Here is a 17,921-nt window from a genome sequence, read left to right on the forward strand (position 1 = left end):
TTTGCAGTTTGATACATATATAAACTATCCCAACATATTATACAAAGGAAACTGTATAAAGATTAACCTCATTATCAGCAGCCTCCTGATTGTTACAACAAAGCAGAAGATTTTGAATTCATTTATTATATATCAATTGACTAATTTTCAAACAGAAGTGTAAGTCACTGCAGAATATGAAGACCTAAAATAAATGTCCTTAGGGGTGCAGCATTTTGAGCATGTAAAATAAAAACACCTAAACTGCCTCACTCATACAACAGACTTTTAAACAAGTTTAAAATTACTTAATAATCGCAGATATGTTATGTATACATTTGAACAGAGAGTGTGTCCAGGAGGCACCTAATAACCAAATTTTACATTTCTTACCCAAAGCATTCAGTTTTGGAACAACAGTCTGATGTAGTTGTGTCTTCACAGGTGCAGCTATTTTTATCCCCTGTAGAGATTGCAGAGATTCTTGTAGAAAACACTTAGAATTTATGAAAGCTCAGGCTGCAGAGCACAGCATGAAATGGCTTGGTGTTAAAGTACAGCTTTGCTATCATGAGAGGCATCTTCAAAGAGATGCTTGGAGGAGGACTGTCAATCTTCTGACTCTGAGTTAGACACAGCCTTGATTTTTTTCTCACTGCTCATCAGTTTCTTCTCAAATTCTTCCTCGCTAATTTTACCCTTTTTTAACCTTTTCAAAAGTCGAGTGTCATTCAGCAGCTCCTCCATTTCCTCATCTTCAATATTAGAGCCCTGCAGACAGTTGAAACAGTAAAACTTACTCTTGAACTGAAATGCTTATGTTCCATATATTAGAACACTTCAGAAGTAGCCCTTTAAAAAAAAAAACCCACTGGTGATTTAATACATGAATTGTGCTGCTGTCATCCATTATGCACATATCCTGGATAACCTAATATAGCAATACTGAAGGATAATACATAACATATCAATAAGAGTTAAAAAATGTACCTAATGACTGGAAGATAGCTAACGTGATGACAATATTTAAAAAGTGCTCTACAGGTGATGCTGGTAATTAGACTGGTAAGTCTAACATCAGTACAGAGCAAATTAGTTGAAACTTCAGTAAAGAATATAATTGTCAGACACATATATAAACATAATTTGTTGGGGGAAAAGACTACATGGATTCTGTAAAGGGAAATCATGCCTTACTACTGGAGTTCTTTGAGAGGGGTCAACAAACGTGGAAAAAGGGGGATCCAGGGGAAATAGTGTACTTAAATGTCCAGAAAGCCTTTGACAGAGTCCCTCACCAAAGGCTCTTAAGTAAAATAAGCTGTCATGGGATAAGAAGAAAGGTCCTTTCTTGGATTGAGAACTGGTTAAAAGACAGGAAACAAAGGGTAGGAATAAATGGTAAGTGTTCAGAATGGAAAGAGGTAACTAGTGGTGTCCCCCACGGGTCTTTCCTGGGACCACGCATATCAAACTTATTTATAAATGATCTGGAGAAAAGTGAGGTGGCAAAATTTGCTGACGACACTGAACTGCTCAAGATAATTAAGATCAAAGCAGACTGTGAAGAGCATCAAAAAGATCTCAAACTAAGTAATTGGGCAATAAAATGGCAAATGAAATTTAATATTGATAAATGTGAAGTAATGCACATTGGAAAAAATAATCCCAAATTATAGATACAATATGAGGGGGACTAATTTAGCTAGAACTACTCAAGCAAGATCTTGAAATTATTGTGAATGATTTCACTATGTTCTCTAAAAACATCCACATAGGGTGTGTCTACACAGCACCCTAAACTCGAAATAAGCTACGCAATTTGCACTGTGCAAATTGCGTATCATATTTCAAAATAGCTTTTTGAAATGAAGCACATCTAGAGAGCACCAAATTTTGAAATAAGGCACTGTTTTGTGCCATCCCTTACCCTCGTGCAAAGAGGTTTACCAGGATGACAATAGAGTGTGCCCATTATTTAAAAAAATATTTCAAAACAACAGGCAGTTTGTGGAGACGCAGGATGTGATTATCCTGAAAGAGCCTTGCAGTGCAGACATACCTTCAGTATACAGCGGCAGTCAAAAGAACAAACAAGGAATGTTAGGAAGCTTATAAAAAGGGACAGAGAAAAAACATGATATGCCTACATCTTGAATACTGTGTACAGATGTGGTCACCTCATCTCAAAAAAGATGTATTGGCACTGGAAAAGGTCAGGAAAGGGCAACAAAATTATTAGGGGCTTGACATATACCCCAACTGAAGAGAGATTAAAAAGACTGGGAATTTTCAGTTTAGAAAAGAGGAGACTAAGGGGGGATATGAAAGAGGTCTATAAAATCATGACTGATATGGAAAAATTAAAGAAAGAAAAGTTATTTACTTGTTCCCATAATATAAGAACTAGAGGTCACCGAATGAAATTAATAGGTAGCAGGTTTAAAAACGAACAAAATAAATGTTTTCTTCACGCAGCGCACAGTCAGCCTGTGGAACTCCTTGCCACAGGATGTTGAGAAGACTAGAACTCCAACAGGGTTCAAAAAAGAGAACTATTCATGGAGATTAGGTCCATTAATGGCTATTAGCCAGAATGGGTAGGAATGGTGTTCCTAGCCTCAGTCTGGAAATGGATGACAGGAGAGGGATCACGTGATGATTACCTGTAGTATTTACTCCCCCTGGAGCATCTGGTATTGGTCACTGTCAGCAAACAGGATACTGGACTAGATGGACGTTTAGTGTGCCCCAGTATGGTCATTCTTATGTTTTTATATTTTAGCAACAGAAGAGGAAATGGGGAACAATTAAATATTTTCATGTTAATGCAAGGGAATCCAATCATGGCATTCATTTTTCCTGTTCGTTCAACTGTTACCATATTAAAGGAAATCCCAAATAAGATTAAGGGCAAGATTACAGATTTTAAGAACTTTGCTAAAAAAAAAAAAAACATTACACTTGCAGGGAATATAGAGAGTTTGACCAACTGCCATGAGTGAGCAGTTTCACATCTTGCTCCAGGGGAAGTTGTCTAGGAAGATGTGAATCAATGTTTTTCCTACATATTGCTCATTTTGGACTATACCTAGAAAGCTCAGCCTGTGAAAGCTGTGGAGGCTTATCTTACCATATTTCTATTGGAGGCTTCAAACAGGAATATGCTGACAGAAGTCAGGCAAGGACCAGAACCTCATCCTTCTCTATAGAAGATTGATCACATATTTTCTTAGGCACTCTTTTGAGAATGCAAGAAATTCACACTACAGCTCCCTTCATTTCAGACTGTTTACAGCTCTAAGGAGTGGCCTGGGTGGAACTTGCTTTTGAATTCATGAAGTGCTGCCTTTAGGGTAGCAGGCAATCAGTGTGGAAAGATAATTCTCTGGCCTTGTCTACACTACTGCGGGCTGTCAACCTAAATTATGCAGCTTCAGCTATGTAAATAACTTAGCTGAACATGATATACTTGGGTCTGTTTACTGCAGTATCTTCACCTGTCAACTCTACTGATGCTCTCCTATTGATGCCTCTTATTCTCCTCATTTGGTAGAGTACCTGAGTCTACAGGAGAACCCTCAGCAGTTGATTTATTGCATCTATTATATACTAGGGATGTAAAATTTCAATTAATGTGCTAACTTAAGTTGTTAGTTGATAAGGGCATCTCTGCCTTTGAGGTGTAGCAACATCCCCAAGACTGTTTCTACACTTCCAAGGTGGGGGCACTGCAGGGGACTCAAGCAGCCCTCTGCTAGCTCTGTGCTCTCTGCAGTGTTTCAAGGCAGCAGCATTGCATGGAGCCTGAGGTCAGCTCGGGTCTTCAAGTCCCCAGCTGACCCTGGGCTCCATGTAGGTGCTGCTGCTTTGAAATGCCATGTGAAGCCCAGGACCAGCTGGAGAGTGCCAGCTGGCCCCAAGCTGGTGTTTTAGGGCAGCAGACCTTGGGCTCCATGTGGCACTGCCATTATGAAGCACCCCTGCTCTTCTCCTGCCTTGCTGCCTCTGATGGAAGGGCAGCCAGTGGCTGTCTGGGCACTCCTGGTGTGGGTAGGGAGGGTTGGGCCTTGAACCCACTAACCTGTGCTCCCCAGGCAAACCCCCTATCCTCTATGACACTGCAGAACCCAGACCACCTCCTTACCTTCAGTAGGTCCTTTATCCTGCCTTCCTAATGCAGGATCCTGGTCCAACCCTGGGGCAGCCTGTGTTGGCTAGGTGCCTGCTCCCAGAAGGAGCGGGACTTAGTCGACTAGCATAAGCATTTCCTTATTGGATAGTCGACTAATCGTTCATATCCCTATTATATACACAATAAATCAACTCCCTCCCTGCTTAATTTATTGTTTCCTGTCAGTCCAGGAGGTAGTGAAGACATGCCCTGAAGTCCTTATGCCCTGTTGCCTTTCAGGAGTGTTACATGCTAACATGGCTGGAACTAAATTGAAGCAGTCACATGTGAGTTTGAGGAACTCAGTTTACCTCCTCTCTTCTCCTTTTCATAGTAATTTGCTTCTTCTTCTCTTTTTTGGCTTTCTGCTTTGACCAGGCTTTATTCCTTATAAATTTTCTTTTCCCTTCATTTTCAAGTCTTTCCTTTCTTTTTTGCTCTAACAGTTTTTGCCTTTGTTTTTCTCTATTTTTATCTTTAAAAGGAATAGAGTCTGTGTCAATACTGATAGGAGCAAAGTCTGGAAAACACTTTCCTTTTAGTTCAGGCATCTTTGGCATCCTCAGCAGTGCAAAACCTCGAGCAAGACTAGCAAAATCCAGATCTGTTAAAATAAGGATTAAGATGTTAGCATTGTAACAAAGTGATAAATTAATCCACCAACAACCTTAAATACATGAGTAATGCCACTATTTGTGTTTAAGTACTTTGCTGGATTGGGGGGTACATTATATGTTGGGTTGTGAAGGAGGGGTTATATATCTTAATATTTGTATAGGGTTAAACACAGAGTTTATGTATGTAAAGCGCCCCTTCTTTCCCTAGAACACTGTTTGCGGCCTGATAATTAATTGCTTCTCTATTCAGCAGCTCCTGGAGATCTATGCCTGTCAGTGGGAAATTGAATAAAACATTTTGTTGGTCAATCAAGAAATGTCAATTTGTCTAAATGAAAACTTCTTTACAAGATGAGAGATTTGTGGAAACTGGCCCTAATTTAAAATATCTGTAGTGAATAAATTTTGAAGAAGCTGTCACAATTTTCCACTGCAAAGTTTAACAAGTCTTGTCCAATTTTAATTTGAAAAAGTAAAATAAAGGTTAAAAATTAAATGATTAGAAACATTTTGATTGAACCAATCAAAAAAATTCAACTTATTGGTTCATAAAAATAAGCTAAATGGAATGAAAAGTTTCAGTGCAGGAAAAAGATTCAAAATCTCAAAAATTCTTGTGAAACCGGAAAACCATCTTGTACATCATGCAAATCTTTTACTTTTTTCATTAACTCAGAGAAGGATTTCTGCACACTGCATTTTTGTGTTGTCTGTGTTTCTAAAATTTGCATTTTTGCCTTGTCAGAAGGGCCTGGGCTGGGTTTTTATCTGCAGTTTTGACTTTGGTTCCCCTCTATGGCTTTGACCAAATCACTTGAACTCTGTGCTTCAGTGTATCCTACTGTAAAACACCTTCTTTTGACAGAACTTGAGGAGTAATTAATTCATATTTACATAGCACTTTAATATAAGCATTTAACAGAAAGTAATTGTGTGCATGGAAACTTGGCAGAAGGATGAGCCAATAATGCTTATGCAACAACATGTAAGTTTTGCCAAACTGAATATAGTTTTTGAAGAAAAGTAAAAGTAGCACCTGCTGCTTAGATTACCTTTTATTCGGAAGATAAGATTGCACTCATGTTTGGCATAAGCCTGCACACAAGATACAAATGCTTTCATCCCTTTCTCAAACATGGCTCTGTCAGACAGAGCCATAGACTTCAGTTTAGGAAGAACATCTACCACATTTTTCAGTGGTTTCATTTCCTGCATGGGACACTTAACCAGAAAAAAAGAAAACATAAGCAGGAGCTAAATGTAATAGTTTAAAATCCATCTTGAAACTTCAAACACATACTTTAATAACAATTAAGCCTTAATACATGGAAGATTTTATCTACCTCATTTTTTTAAACTGATAAACAGAGGGAAAGTTAAGTGGCCTAATCAAGGTTAAATTCTAAAAGAATAGGCAACATGATGCATAAATCCTCACTCAAGTCTAATTACTAGACTTCACTGCAACTGTCCTACTGCTAATCTGGTAGAATTAAGACCATTAATTTACTTTGAGACCCAAAATGAGAAGAATGTCACTACAAAGGCATACAGATTTTGTTATATATTAAGTCGATAATTACACAATGCAAGAAACAATCTTGCATTAAGAGGGAGATTAATTAGTTTATATAACAAGTAGCTTCCACCTGTTTTCTGTTACTCAACTGGGTTAAAATCTCTCATCCATCTGTTTTAAAATGTATGAATTCCGCTTTGCAATAACCCTTGTTTTAGGTCTCAAGGTAGTTTTCAGTGTAACTCTTCTACTGTTAGGAAATAAAAGATAACTCACCTTTTGGTTTATTGAGAGAAAATTAACATATGATTCTTCCATAGGAAGCAAAAATACAAGGGCACTACCTAAATGGCCAATTCGAGCTGTTCGACCACAGCGATGTACAAAGGCACTAAAAAAAAACAATAGACAGTTGTTTTAATAAGTTGAGCTACTCAGTTTGTTTTTAAAATAATACAAGACAATGAGTGGTATGCCAAGTCTTATGGAACAGCAGATCTAGTGGTACTGTACTCTTGATGGAGGTGAGTAACAACAGGAGTTACCTGAATACCCTGTAAGCAGCATGTGCTTGTACTTAAATGTTCATGTAAAAAGGAAATTTGTCAAATGTGTGTGTTATGATAAAATTATGACACTGGTGGTGACAAGATAGGGAAATAGTTACTTTAATTAGCTTTATTTTTCACCCTTTTATAGCATTCCGTGAACAGCTCTGCCCCTGCCTACATCCCTGCTCTCATTTACTTCTTCCATACCTGCCTTACCACCCCTTTCGTACTCCAATTCTGCCATCCTTATGATAGGAAATCTCTTTCATACACATGTAAATGGCCACTACCATTTTATTAATGTTAAGCCATGTCACCTATAAATGCTATAGTGCTGTTACATGTCAGACTTAACAAAAACTGCACTATTTCAATCTTCCGTTCGGCATGTGGTACAGCTACATTGTTTTGTCAATCCAGATTAAGTCTTTAGCAGCGAATAGATCCTCCAGTGCGTTTTGTACAGTACTAAGATCATTCTACACTTAAATAGTACATTTACATAAACAGTAGTGGAATTAAAGTTCATAAGAATTAAAGTTGTACCTTGCACTGCTAGGTGGATCATACTGTAAAACCCAGTTTACTTCTGGAATGTCTATGCCACGGGCCATCACATCTGTGCAAACTAAAATACCACTAGAAAATTGAAAGAAAATGCAAAATTCTGATCAAATAGTAATTTGAGAAGTGCCAACCAACAGCTCCCAACTTCTGCTCTGATTTATACATCATGCATCTCCAATGAAGGTGCATGTCAGAGCAGAATATTTGGCCTTAAGTTTTTCAAAAACATTAATATCAAAATTATAGAAGACATTATAGGCAAGTTAAAGTTTACCTTGGATGAAAATTCTACTAAATATTTAGGAGAAGCAATGTATTTTATTGTGAACAACGCAAATTTAAGCTGGATAATCAACTCTTCCCTTTACAAGTTCCATATTTAAATAATGTCCCCTGCTTCTAAATACTATATATTAAAGAAAGATCAAGTGACCAAACTTGCAGTTTTTTTAAACTACCTTTAAAAAAAGACTTCAATAGGTGACTGGGGGAATGATTCATTTTCACACAGAAAGCTAAAACTGAAGTCCTAATACATAAATTGAAATAAAAAGAACATAACAGGGCAAGAATTCCAGTCTTTTTCTAATGAGACAAATATTGCTGGGCAGTGATGATAGCTCATACTGCAAAACTGAAAAAAGATAACTTGAATAGAAATGAAAAAGCATTTTGCAAGGTGTAAACCCACATTCTTTTGTTTGTATACTAATAAAGGTTTCAATTCCTTTTATCAGAAATGAATGTTCACCATTGCTTCTTTTTCAAATGGGAATGTTACCCAAGAGCAGTTTTTGTTATTGTTTTAGCAATTAATCTATTTTTTCCTCTCATTGAGTATACCAATCTATACATGCTTAAAAGTGGGTGTGATTTATATCATCCACATTATCCCAGCTGCTTCAGTAGCCTGGCTGGTAGCCTACACTTCTATAGGAAAGCTATATTTCTATGCTCATGTGGTGTGAACTTCTAGATGTTGAAAGATGATATTTTACATTTCTTAGCATTAACATTTTGACTGGAGTAATCTATTCAAACACTCCTACCTTGGGAGTTGCCGAAACTCGGTAAAAATCTTGTTACGTTTGTGTTTCATTTTCCCATGAATGCACATTATTTTCACATTTTTAACTAAACATTCCAATGCTTTCCCATAATATTCCACACAGGCACAGGTACTGAGAAGACAATGAAAACCACAAAAAGTCAGCATCAACTTTTGTTTGTAAGATGTATTTTAAATTATACAAATGCATGTGGATTTAGCACTGGTGACAGGTGCTATCTTGTCTCACTCAATACCCCCTGACATGTCAAAATATTTTTCCAATCACTTCCTGTTCTGATTTATCAAGCAGTGTTTAATATCATCACCAGCTATTTTCCACCCCATTTTACAAGCATTGATATTGCTTTATTTACTATACATTGCCTGTCCATTAAAGGTCAGATTCTTGCTTACCAAAAATTAATTTCGCATTCACCAAAAATATAACATAGCTTTTCTGGAGCAAAGGGGTCAAGGAGCTTCAAAAAGAAAGGTGCTATATCAGTTGTCTATTTTTATTACTAAATGTATAAGCATTGTTTTAATGACTAATGTACAGTAGATGATAATACATTATTGTGGTTAAGAAATAATCTCAAATAATAATAATCCCTAAAAGTTCAAATTGTCTTTGACTTTGTTATATTATGATGAAGAAGAAGAAAATTTTAGTGGGAAGCAACCATCCCTGCAATTTGTGTGCATTGTACTGCACAAAGGAAGTGGCTAATGTGCTCCTATATGTCTCAAGCAGTGCCGAGCACACAAATGATCATATCACTGTTTTCACAAACAAGCCCAGATGAATTACCTGAAAAAGATCAGATGTTTCTCCTGCTTGTGTTGTCGAAGAAAATGCACCAACTGATTAAATTTTTCATCTGATTTGCATATCTGCACAACATCAAAATATACAGAAAATAAAACTGATTTGCTTATTTTTTTCCATTCACTTCAGTATAAAGCCACTGTGGCTCATTCATGCACTAATATTAGGAAACGTTTTATACAAGCAACTCAATTTAATGCTTGCTGAGATATATTCTACATGCTGCATCAGTGTGTGAACACTGTTCTTTATGTAGAATGGTGCTTACTGAAGTTAATTAAAACTAAACATTAACGATGGAATTCAACTTTAAAGTTTCTTGTTATTAGAGATTTTTGAAGCTGAACTATTGACCTACTTACAGATCTTGGATGAAATTATTTTCTCTCAGAGTAAATACACAATGACCTCAGTGGTTGGGGAGCCTTACATATTATCCCAGAAATGGACAAGAGGCAGCTAGTGGGCCAGATCCAACCCATCAAGCTGTTGGATCCAGCCTGCAGCCATCTCACCAGTACTCTTACTATACCGCGGAGCAGTCGCTTTAAAGAACAAGCTGCTAATTGCTCTGCAAGCTTTGTGTGCTGTTCCCAGCCCCTAGCAAAATCTCCAAGCTCCCATTGGCCAGTTTCCTGTCAATAGGAGCTGAGAAATTTTGCTGACAGCAGGAGCAGTGAATGAATCCTCCTCATTCCCACCTCCCTCTCTGTGCGGGAGCAGAGCCAGTGGAGCAGCCCACAGGCAGGGAATCTGCAGAGCTGCTGGGAGCCACCTAGGTAAGCATCTCCCAGCCAGAATCTGCCTCTGGCAACCCACCCCCTCTCTCTCCACAAATACCTGTGCCAGGCTACCACCCAAACCCTCTGTATCCCTTCTCCTGGTTACAATTCCCTCCCAGATCCCAGACTCCATTCCCCTGCCCCACGTCATTACCCAACACTCTACCATCCCCTTTCCCCCCCCTTCTCCCAAATCACAACTCCCTCCCAGACTCTGCGCCCCCTCCTACATCCCTCCCACAGGCCAGAATCCTCTCCTGCACCCATAACCTCTGCTGGACCCTGGAACCGAAGCCCTTGCCCCAGATTATAACCCCTTCCTTCACCCAAACTCCCTCTCAGACCCCACACTCCCTCCTGCATCCTAGTCTTCTATCCCAAGCTGCCTTTTACACCGCAACCACTGTCACAGATCCCATGCCCCCTCCACAGAAGTGCGGCCCTTGACCACTTACCAAAACTTGGAGTGGCCCATTAAAAATTATTACCCATCTCGGTATTATTCCAATTTCAAAAACAGGGAAAAATGAGGCCCAGAAAAGTTAAGTAAATTCCCCAAGGTTATGGAAAGCGAATCAGTGACAAAGCAAGGAATTCAGGCCAGCGATCCCGACAGTGTTTCCAACACAACCTACTTGACAATACCGCTTCAGAGGAATTTGAATGGCCTTAGGCTTCCTTTTGGAGCTGATTTAGCATCATGAATATTTCTAAGGGAAGTTCCTATTTCAATCTTTGTTTACTGCAATAAGGCTGCTAACTGTTTTTGCTGCAGTCTTAGAAAATTCTCCTTTGTGCTCTTTCTGAAGGCAATGTGACTGTCAAACTACAAAGCACTAGATGGCAACATTTTGAATTCATCATTATATTTAAAAGGAAACGAGCCTCACCATGTAGTAATTTTCAAGCCGCGTAGGTGTTTTCTGAGTACTACTTGCTGCTACTCCCTTCTCTTTCACTGAAATGCGAACAGGATTACGGAGACCTGCTCTCACCAGGTTCTCTACTTCTTGAGTCTGAGTTGCTGAAAACAGGCCTGTTCGTCTCTGCTTGGGCAAAAAGTCCAGAATGGTATTTAAACTGCAAATAAACACAATATTAAAAGAAAATGGCTCAAGATTTCCAAAAATTGAAGTTTTATTATCAGTCTTTAAACAGAATGGATTGTACAAAATGGTGCTGTGCACAATGCTAGCTGTTGCCCTAACAATCCTGTGTTTGCCTGACTGATTATACCCCATGTCTGTTTGCATCTGAGATCCTTGGGATTTATTTGAATGCACCAGGTCTATGAATAACTATGCTTTTGATTTTTAGATCTGTTATGCTGTCCCCTTTCCTTGGCTCTTCTTTTTCCTCCAATCCTTGAAGAGAAAAATAAGCTTCACATGCATTTTCCCCCATTATCTGTAAAGTTTAAAAAAGAGGCATTGTGTACTAATATAATCAGAAAGCTCTTGTGGTTAAATTACTTGACTGAGACACAGGAGAATTGAGTTTAACTCCCAACTCAGCAAGTCACTTAAACCTTGCAAATTTTCTTAATGTAGACAAGGCCTTTACATTTCTTTATGCCTCAGCTACCCATCAGCAAAAACAGGGATAATCATTGTTTGTGAAGTTCTTATATAGCAGCTTGATGGATATCATAAACACCTAGATAGAAAAATTAGGATCTGGGACTCCTAAATTGTAGTCTCATGGATAACCTTATACAGGTAATGTCACCTTTCTCTGACTCAGTTCTTCATTAGTAGCAAAGGAATAATAAACATCTTGATTACATTAATGGTTGTAAAATGTTCCTACAGCTTTAGATTGATAACATTATAGGAACAGCAAGTACTACTAGAATTATATTTAAAAATACCTTGCTTCGAATCCCATATCTAGAAGTCTGTCTGCTTCATCCAATACCAGCACATCAAGTGATTTCACACAACTTGCTAAATCCAGCCCATCTGCTTTTCTTCGGAACATATCCTCCAAACGGCCTGGTGTGGCTATAATGATGTTCCCTCTGTCAGGGATAGAAATTATACAGCTTAAGTTATATTTTAATTGTATTTGGATGTCAAAAACACACCAGAAACTCATTGTACAGCAAATCCACACTCAGTGGCAGTCTGGAATCTTCGAGGCTGACCTATGTATGTCTGACTGTGGAAAAGAGCTCTGTCCACTAAAGATTTTGGCATTGTCTGTCCTATTTAGGAATGTTAAAAATGGATAAATGCTAGCACTTATCCAGTCAACAATTTTAATTTACTGCCTGCTGCCCCACCCCTAACCCAGCCCTGCCACCCAGTGCCTCCGCGACTGGAATTGCTCCTACCCATCACAGCTAGCAGCTGACAGAGTTCATCAGCAAGGGCTAGTTAACCATTTAACATTCCTAGTCTTATTAACGCAAAGTTCTCAGATATAATGCTGAAGGATGAAAGAACAAAACCATAAAAATAGATATCTTGTGCACCTAGCAGCTCCCCAACTACTTATACTGATCCTAGAACTCATATAGCTATAAAACAACAAAACTGAAAAGCATTCTAGGTACTGCCATGCAAAAAGTGTATGTCACTTTATTTTGGAATCTCCACATAAGTATCACCACAGAAAGTAGTTTTAATTTTTTTGTATTAAATTTACTTAAGTATATATACTTTAGTAGTCCCAATTCAGGCCTCAGACAGAGGGCCAGGCAAGAAAGGCTAAGTCAGCACTCTGAGGTTCCAATCAAGGAAAACAGAAAGGAGCTGACTAAGCAAGGGTGTGCCCCTAATTTCTGGGCATAGCTAATTATGCCATTAACCAAAATAGACACAGGAAGGAAAGGAAATACAAAGGGGAAAGTAGGCAGAGATTGCTCTCCCCACTTGTTATAGGGAGCAGTATGTGTGATGAAGGTGATAAGAATCTATTTGTAAATAAACAGCATAAGGTGCTGGACCAAGACAAGGTCTCAGAGTATTTTTCCCAAAGATCATTCATCTACATACTTTTTTCAACCCCACCCTTCCAGAGCTGAATCACAAGGCCATTTATTTAAGATTATCTTTAGCATTTACCCCTTCTGTGACATTATACACTAAATAAGATATAGCATAAATATTTTATGCTACATACTAGCCCTTGCACAGATTTTACATTTGATCTCTTCCTACAGTTTTGTTAGATCTTCATTATGCCATGTTTAGTTCAGAAGACAAACATAAGCATACAAAAATGAATATATAGAAGGCAAAGTATTAAATATATCCTTAGTCACATGCAGGATCGGCAGCCTAATTTGTACACTGATCAGGGCAGGGATTATACCTCATTTCTGCCCTGAGACACAAGAATGGAAATACATTAATTGTCAGTCAACTCACCCCTGTTCTTTGAACTTTTCAATATCTTCTATTGGATTTCTACCACCAATCAAAAGAATCTGGCTAAAACAAAAAATATATTACTCAAAAATTTGCTAACAAACCCCACTGGAAAGCTTGTTTTCATTACAAACCTAAATATACCTACCTAAACTGGGGAAACTGTTTTGTAAAATATGATAGCACTTCATTGATTTGAACAGCTAACTCTCTCGTGGGTGTGATGACTATGGCTCCAACCTGCTCATTGGAATAAAAAGGAAAAGACTAAAATAAACAAATGCCCAAAAGATATTAGCTATTTGCTGTGAGTAAATGAAATTATGACGCTAAAGGTTTCCATGTGCATCAAACACCATTTTTGCTAAGAAATAAAGTGATCCGGTATAACTGTTACATAATAAATTATGATAAATTGCAAAGCATTATACAACAGATTGTACTGTAAAAACAACACATTTTGATATGCCTTTTTTAAAAATTAGATGCACAAAAACTAAAGGCAATATGAAGATTTTTAGCAACAAGTAGCACTGGAGTGAATTCAAATTTCTTCAGAAACAAAAGACATTACAATAAAACATTAAATGTCGTATTTCCTTGAGTTCGTTATACTTTTTTATATTTTAGGATATCTTGCTCTGTAACAGTATACAAACATCTTTTGGTTTTGGTAAACAATTTGTACTTCTTTATTGCTTTTTATTACTAATCAATTTCACAAACTATTTGGAAGAACATTTAAACAGGTGTTTAAAAAGCAACAAAGTATTTTACAATTTTTTTTCAATTAATTCCTGCTTGTGAATGCACAGGTTGGACTCCCTGGTCTAGCACCCATGTGAACTGACTATTCCCAAATGAAGGGTTTTGCCAATCAAGGGAGGTCATTGCTGGCCCCCCTGCTGCTGGCCCTACCTCCTACCGCACAGAGTTTCCTAGCTCCCCCAGCAGCTCAGCTGAGTTACCTGCTGGCCTTCCCACCCTCTCCTCCCATACATCTCAGCTGGGCCACACACCAGCCTTCTTAGCCCATCTCACCCACCTGAGATGCTAGCCCAGCTTGCTAGCTCCCACCACTACTCCCCATGCAGCTCATCTGAGCCACAAGCCAAGTTCCCCTACCTCTCACCTCGTGCCTGGCTCCCAGGCCCCTCACTCCCTACAGCACACAGGGACACTGATCTGGGAACATGATCCATGAATCATGGATTTTGCCAAACCAGAGAGTCTCAATGTATAGAGGTACAATCTGTAGTAAAGGCCCACTCTGTCAAACCTTTAATTACATGTGTAACTTGACTCTTAAGTACTCCTATAAACGTCTTCAGTTACACCTATATATTAATATATTCAAATCCCTCAATTCATTCTTACCTGCATTTTCTTTAACTTTTCTTCCCGCCTGAGAAGAATTTCTAGTATGGGAATTACAAAAGCTAATGTTTTGCCACTGCCTGTTACCTGTGAAAGTTGAAGCAAAGTTAGTTTCTTCATGAGTCCAAATACTTATAAGAAAAAAAAACAGCTAATACAATAAACACAATACTCACTGCTTCTGCAGCAACATCTTTATTGCTCATAAACAAAGGTATGGTTGCTGACTAAAGGAAAGAGAAATATTCCACAATTATATCCTCACTGTTTTATTAAACACATCTTATGTACTTCAAATTCACCCAAAGCTCTAGAAGTGCTTTACAAAAGCACATAAGTGTCCTCAATCCCATTTTACAGCAGGGAAAATACCAGAGAAGTTAAGTGATTGCTCTAGGTCACACATGCATGAGCCAGGACTAACAAACCTAGGACTCTTTCTAAGCACCAGCCCATCCTTAAAAGGAGGAGACTTGAACCAACCTGTCATTTCAAATCACCTCACTACAGCATCGCACACTAGCACCTATTCCCTTCTCAGGCGCTACTCGTTACTCAATGGGGCATCATCCTTTGGGACTTGCCATCCCCCCTGCACTACAAACTGCACCAACGCGGCCTTCCACCGCCACCATCGAAAAGCAGCGAGAAGACCGCAGCGTGCACGTGACTGATGGCTCCCCTCTGTACTGACCAGCGGGACAGGCAGGAGCCTCCACAGCTGTGGGGGCGGGGCCAAGCCCGTTAAATGGCCCCGCAGGCACCAAGCGCGAGGAGGTCGCTACAACCCCTCCCCCAGTGAGACGTTTAACGGTTTTCAGGAATGCCGCGGGAGGCAGCCGGCTAAGTCGGGGGCATAGGCCGAGTTCTTCCCCGCACGGTACTGCAGAGGCTTGACAGCCCGCTCAGGCTGGGGGGCAGCGCGCCCCATAACGAGCACAGACCGCACCACAGATTTCCCGCCGCCCCGCCCCAGTCATGGCCCCGCCGGCGGAGCTGCTCCCCCCCAAACACCCCACCTGCACAGGAGTCATGCAGGGGAAGCCCAGCTCCCGCAAGGTCTGCAGGACGCCCGGGCTGAGCGTGGCGGGCAGAGACTCCCAGCTCCCCTCGGTTACGGTCTCCATCTTGAACAGGCTGCCAGCGATACCGTCCGTGCGCTCAGGCTCCCCGCAGCCTGGTTGGTCCCTTCGTCACTGAGTCCGTGGGAAAACAGAGGCCCGGCGCAGATGCGTTCCGCGTTGCAGCAAGGTGCTGCTACAGCACGGCTGCCGGTGTCGCGTGGAAAAAAGAACTGGTCAAGGGGCTGCTTCTGCACCAAGCCAAACTCTACAGGCTTGTATTTCACATTCCACTAGCTAAATGCCTGAGCATCTGCTAAGTTCCTGCCTCAGAGGCGATTTTAGGTCACTTGTTGCCCTAGTGCCTTTCACATCACACAAGATTAGCAGAGATTAAAATGCTGAATTTTCCACCCCCTGATCCAGTGGTGGTCAGCCTGTGGCCCAAGGGTCGCATGCAGCTCATTGGGATTTTGTGTGTGCTTTGCAAGACCTTTTGTTTTCCATTGCCCACACACAAGGGTTACCACACTTCGCGTTTTCCAACATGCAGGGGGTTTTTCTTATTGGTATTACAAAAGTGACACAACTTAACCCAAGGGCATGTAAAGGTGCATGCTGATCACACACAATATTGACTATAAAAGCTGAGCACACCCTCTACAGCTAATCAAAGTGCTGCTATGGTTCAATCAGCATACCCTGATAATTCTATGTGTACATAAGTGCAACTAGCAAAACTGCCTTATCCCAGGACTGTATTGGTTACCAAATCTTGTGGCCCACTAAGATGAAGGAGAGGCCCACTTGCAGCTCACTCAGCCCCTCACTGCCTTAACCTCACAGTGATAGGAACCAACCTGGCAGCACCCCAGCTGCTCTACCCCAGGTGTCCCCAAGTCAGCTGCTGCTGAAACTGATCAGCGGCTGATTCCAGGAAGCCCAGGGCAAAGCAGCTCTGCCTCGGGCTTCCTGTAGTCAGCCGCTGGTCAGTTTCAGCAGCAGTTGAATCGGGGACACCTGGGATACAATATGTAACAGTTCTGACTTACATACAAATCCAACTTAAGAACAAACCTACAGTCCCTATCTTGTACGTAACCCGGGGACTGTCTGTACAAGTGCCCTTTTAGCCTATGTATTTACTGTTATCTGGCTATCTTTACCTAGTGTACTTCTGAGTAACAAGTTTGAGGACAGTCGGTGTAGATATAGTATTAAAGTATTCTGTGTTCTTAAGTTTTTCCTACAGTTTATTCCTACTGAGGCTGTAAAGGAAGCAGTATATTCAATGGATAACTTAAGACATTTAAGGCATAGCATCAAATTTGAGGTGTTACTGAACACATTGAGATTACATTTTAAAGTGATAAGATTTGAATATTCCACATCATACTCTATAAAATGCCTGATCTGTAAGATTCTAATATACACTAGCTCATATTTATTATGAACCAAGAGCCAATTATACCCAATTGCTACTCAATGGGGGACAGATTGACAAAATGGTATGTAAGCAACAGCGCTAGTTAAGTGAATACTTCCTGGATATACACAGCAAAATTGAGATCTTGATTATAGGATTCAGACATTTGCTTGTCTCATGTCACTGTGTTGAGCAGATTAATCAGAAACCACTAGTGAGCAACATAATTGCACAGAAGCTAGAAGATTGATAGATATTTTATTGCTGCTTGGAAGGCCTGTTAAGTGCTTGAGGCACCTGTGTCGATACTGTTTTACAGGCAATCCAGAGGGTTTCACCTCTTCCAGGTTGAAGAAAGCAAGCTGAAGAACCCCATCTCTTTTGCTAAGTCAAAATTCTCATTTTTAAAGTTATTTAGTTTTGCATGAATACTACAGGGTATTCGTGAAATGCAACAATTGCTCTGCTATTTTAAAAATAAAAAACTCCATAAGAAATTGCTTATTTTATTTTCGATCAAATATCTACTTGCTAAATATCTTGCTAAACATCCCATTGAAATTATTTCCTTTACATGTCCTCAAAAACCCACCTCTAATCAAACTATGTTGCAC

At 39.7% G+C, this 17,921-nt stretch overlaps 1 protein-coding gene across 3 annotated transcripts; it reads right to left on the reverse strand.

Annotated features, from left to right (window-relative positions):
• Positions 1 to 108: 108 nt before the first annotated feature.
• DDX55 (DEAD-box helicase 55) lies at positions 109 to 16,653 on the reverse strand. Of its 3 annotated transcripts, none has more exons than XM_075898526.2 (14): positions 15,840 to 16,650; positions 14,997 to 15,047; positions 14,821 to 14,907; positions 13,592 to 13,683; positions 13,444 to 13,506; positions 11,940 to 12,089; positions 10,960 to 11,149; positions 9,270 to 9,352; positions 8,457 to 8,588; positions 7,387 to 7,479; positions 6,566 to 6,680; positions 5,823 to 5,991; positions 4,465 to 4,757; positions 109 to 750 (listed from the first exon to the last, which is right to left on the reverse strand). In XM_075898526.2, exons 1-14 carry the CDS (start codon positions 15,945 to 15,947, stop codon positions 589 to 591), a joined length of 1,788 nt encoding a protein of 595 aa, XP_075754641.1. In that variant the 5' UTR covers positions 15,948 to 16,650; the 3' UTR covers positions 109 to 588. The 3 variants fall into 3 exon arrangements, with proteins under 3 accessions (XP_075754641.1, XP_006119738.1, XP_075754642.1); XM_006119676.5 differs by lacking the exon at positions 15,840 to 16,650 and adding an exon at positions 15,304 to 15,814; XM_075898527.2 differs by lacking the exon at positions 14,997 to 15,047 and having other exon boundaries at positions 15,840 to 16,653.
• Positions 16,654 to 17,921: the final 1,268 nt, after the last annotated feature.

Source organism: Pelodiscus sinensis, chromosome Z (assembly GCF_052426305.1).
Source record: "Pelodiscus sinensis isolate ZL-2025 chromosome Z, ASM5242630v1, whole genome shotgun sequence".
Classification (NCBI taxonomy): Eukaryota; Metazoa; Chordata; order Testudines; family Trionychidae; genus Pelodiscus; species Pelodiscus sinensis.

Excerpts from the sequence above, each read along its gene's own strand:
- DDX55 (XM_075898526.2), bottom strand. The coding sequence starts at position 15,947 with ATGGAGACCGTAACCGAGGGGAGCTGGGAGTCTCTGCCCGCCACGCTC. Across the intron at positions 12,090-13,443 it reads GAAAAGTTCAAAGAACAGGG|AGGGAACATCATTATAGCCA; the intron begins GTGAGTTGACTG and ends TATCCCTGACAG. Across the intron at positions 5,992-6,565 it reads TTCTCTCAATAAACCAAAAG|TGTCCCATGCAGGAAATGAA; the intron begins GTGAGTTATCTT and ends TTTCTGGTTAAG.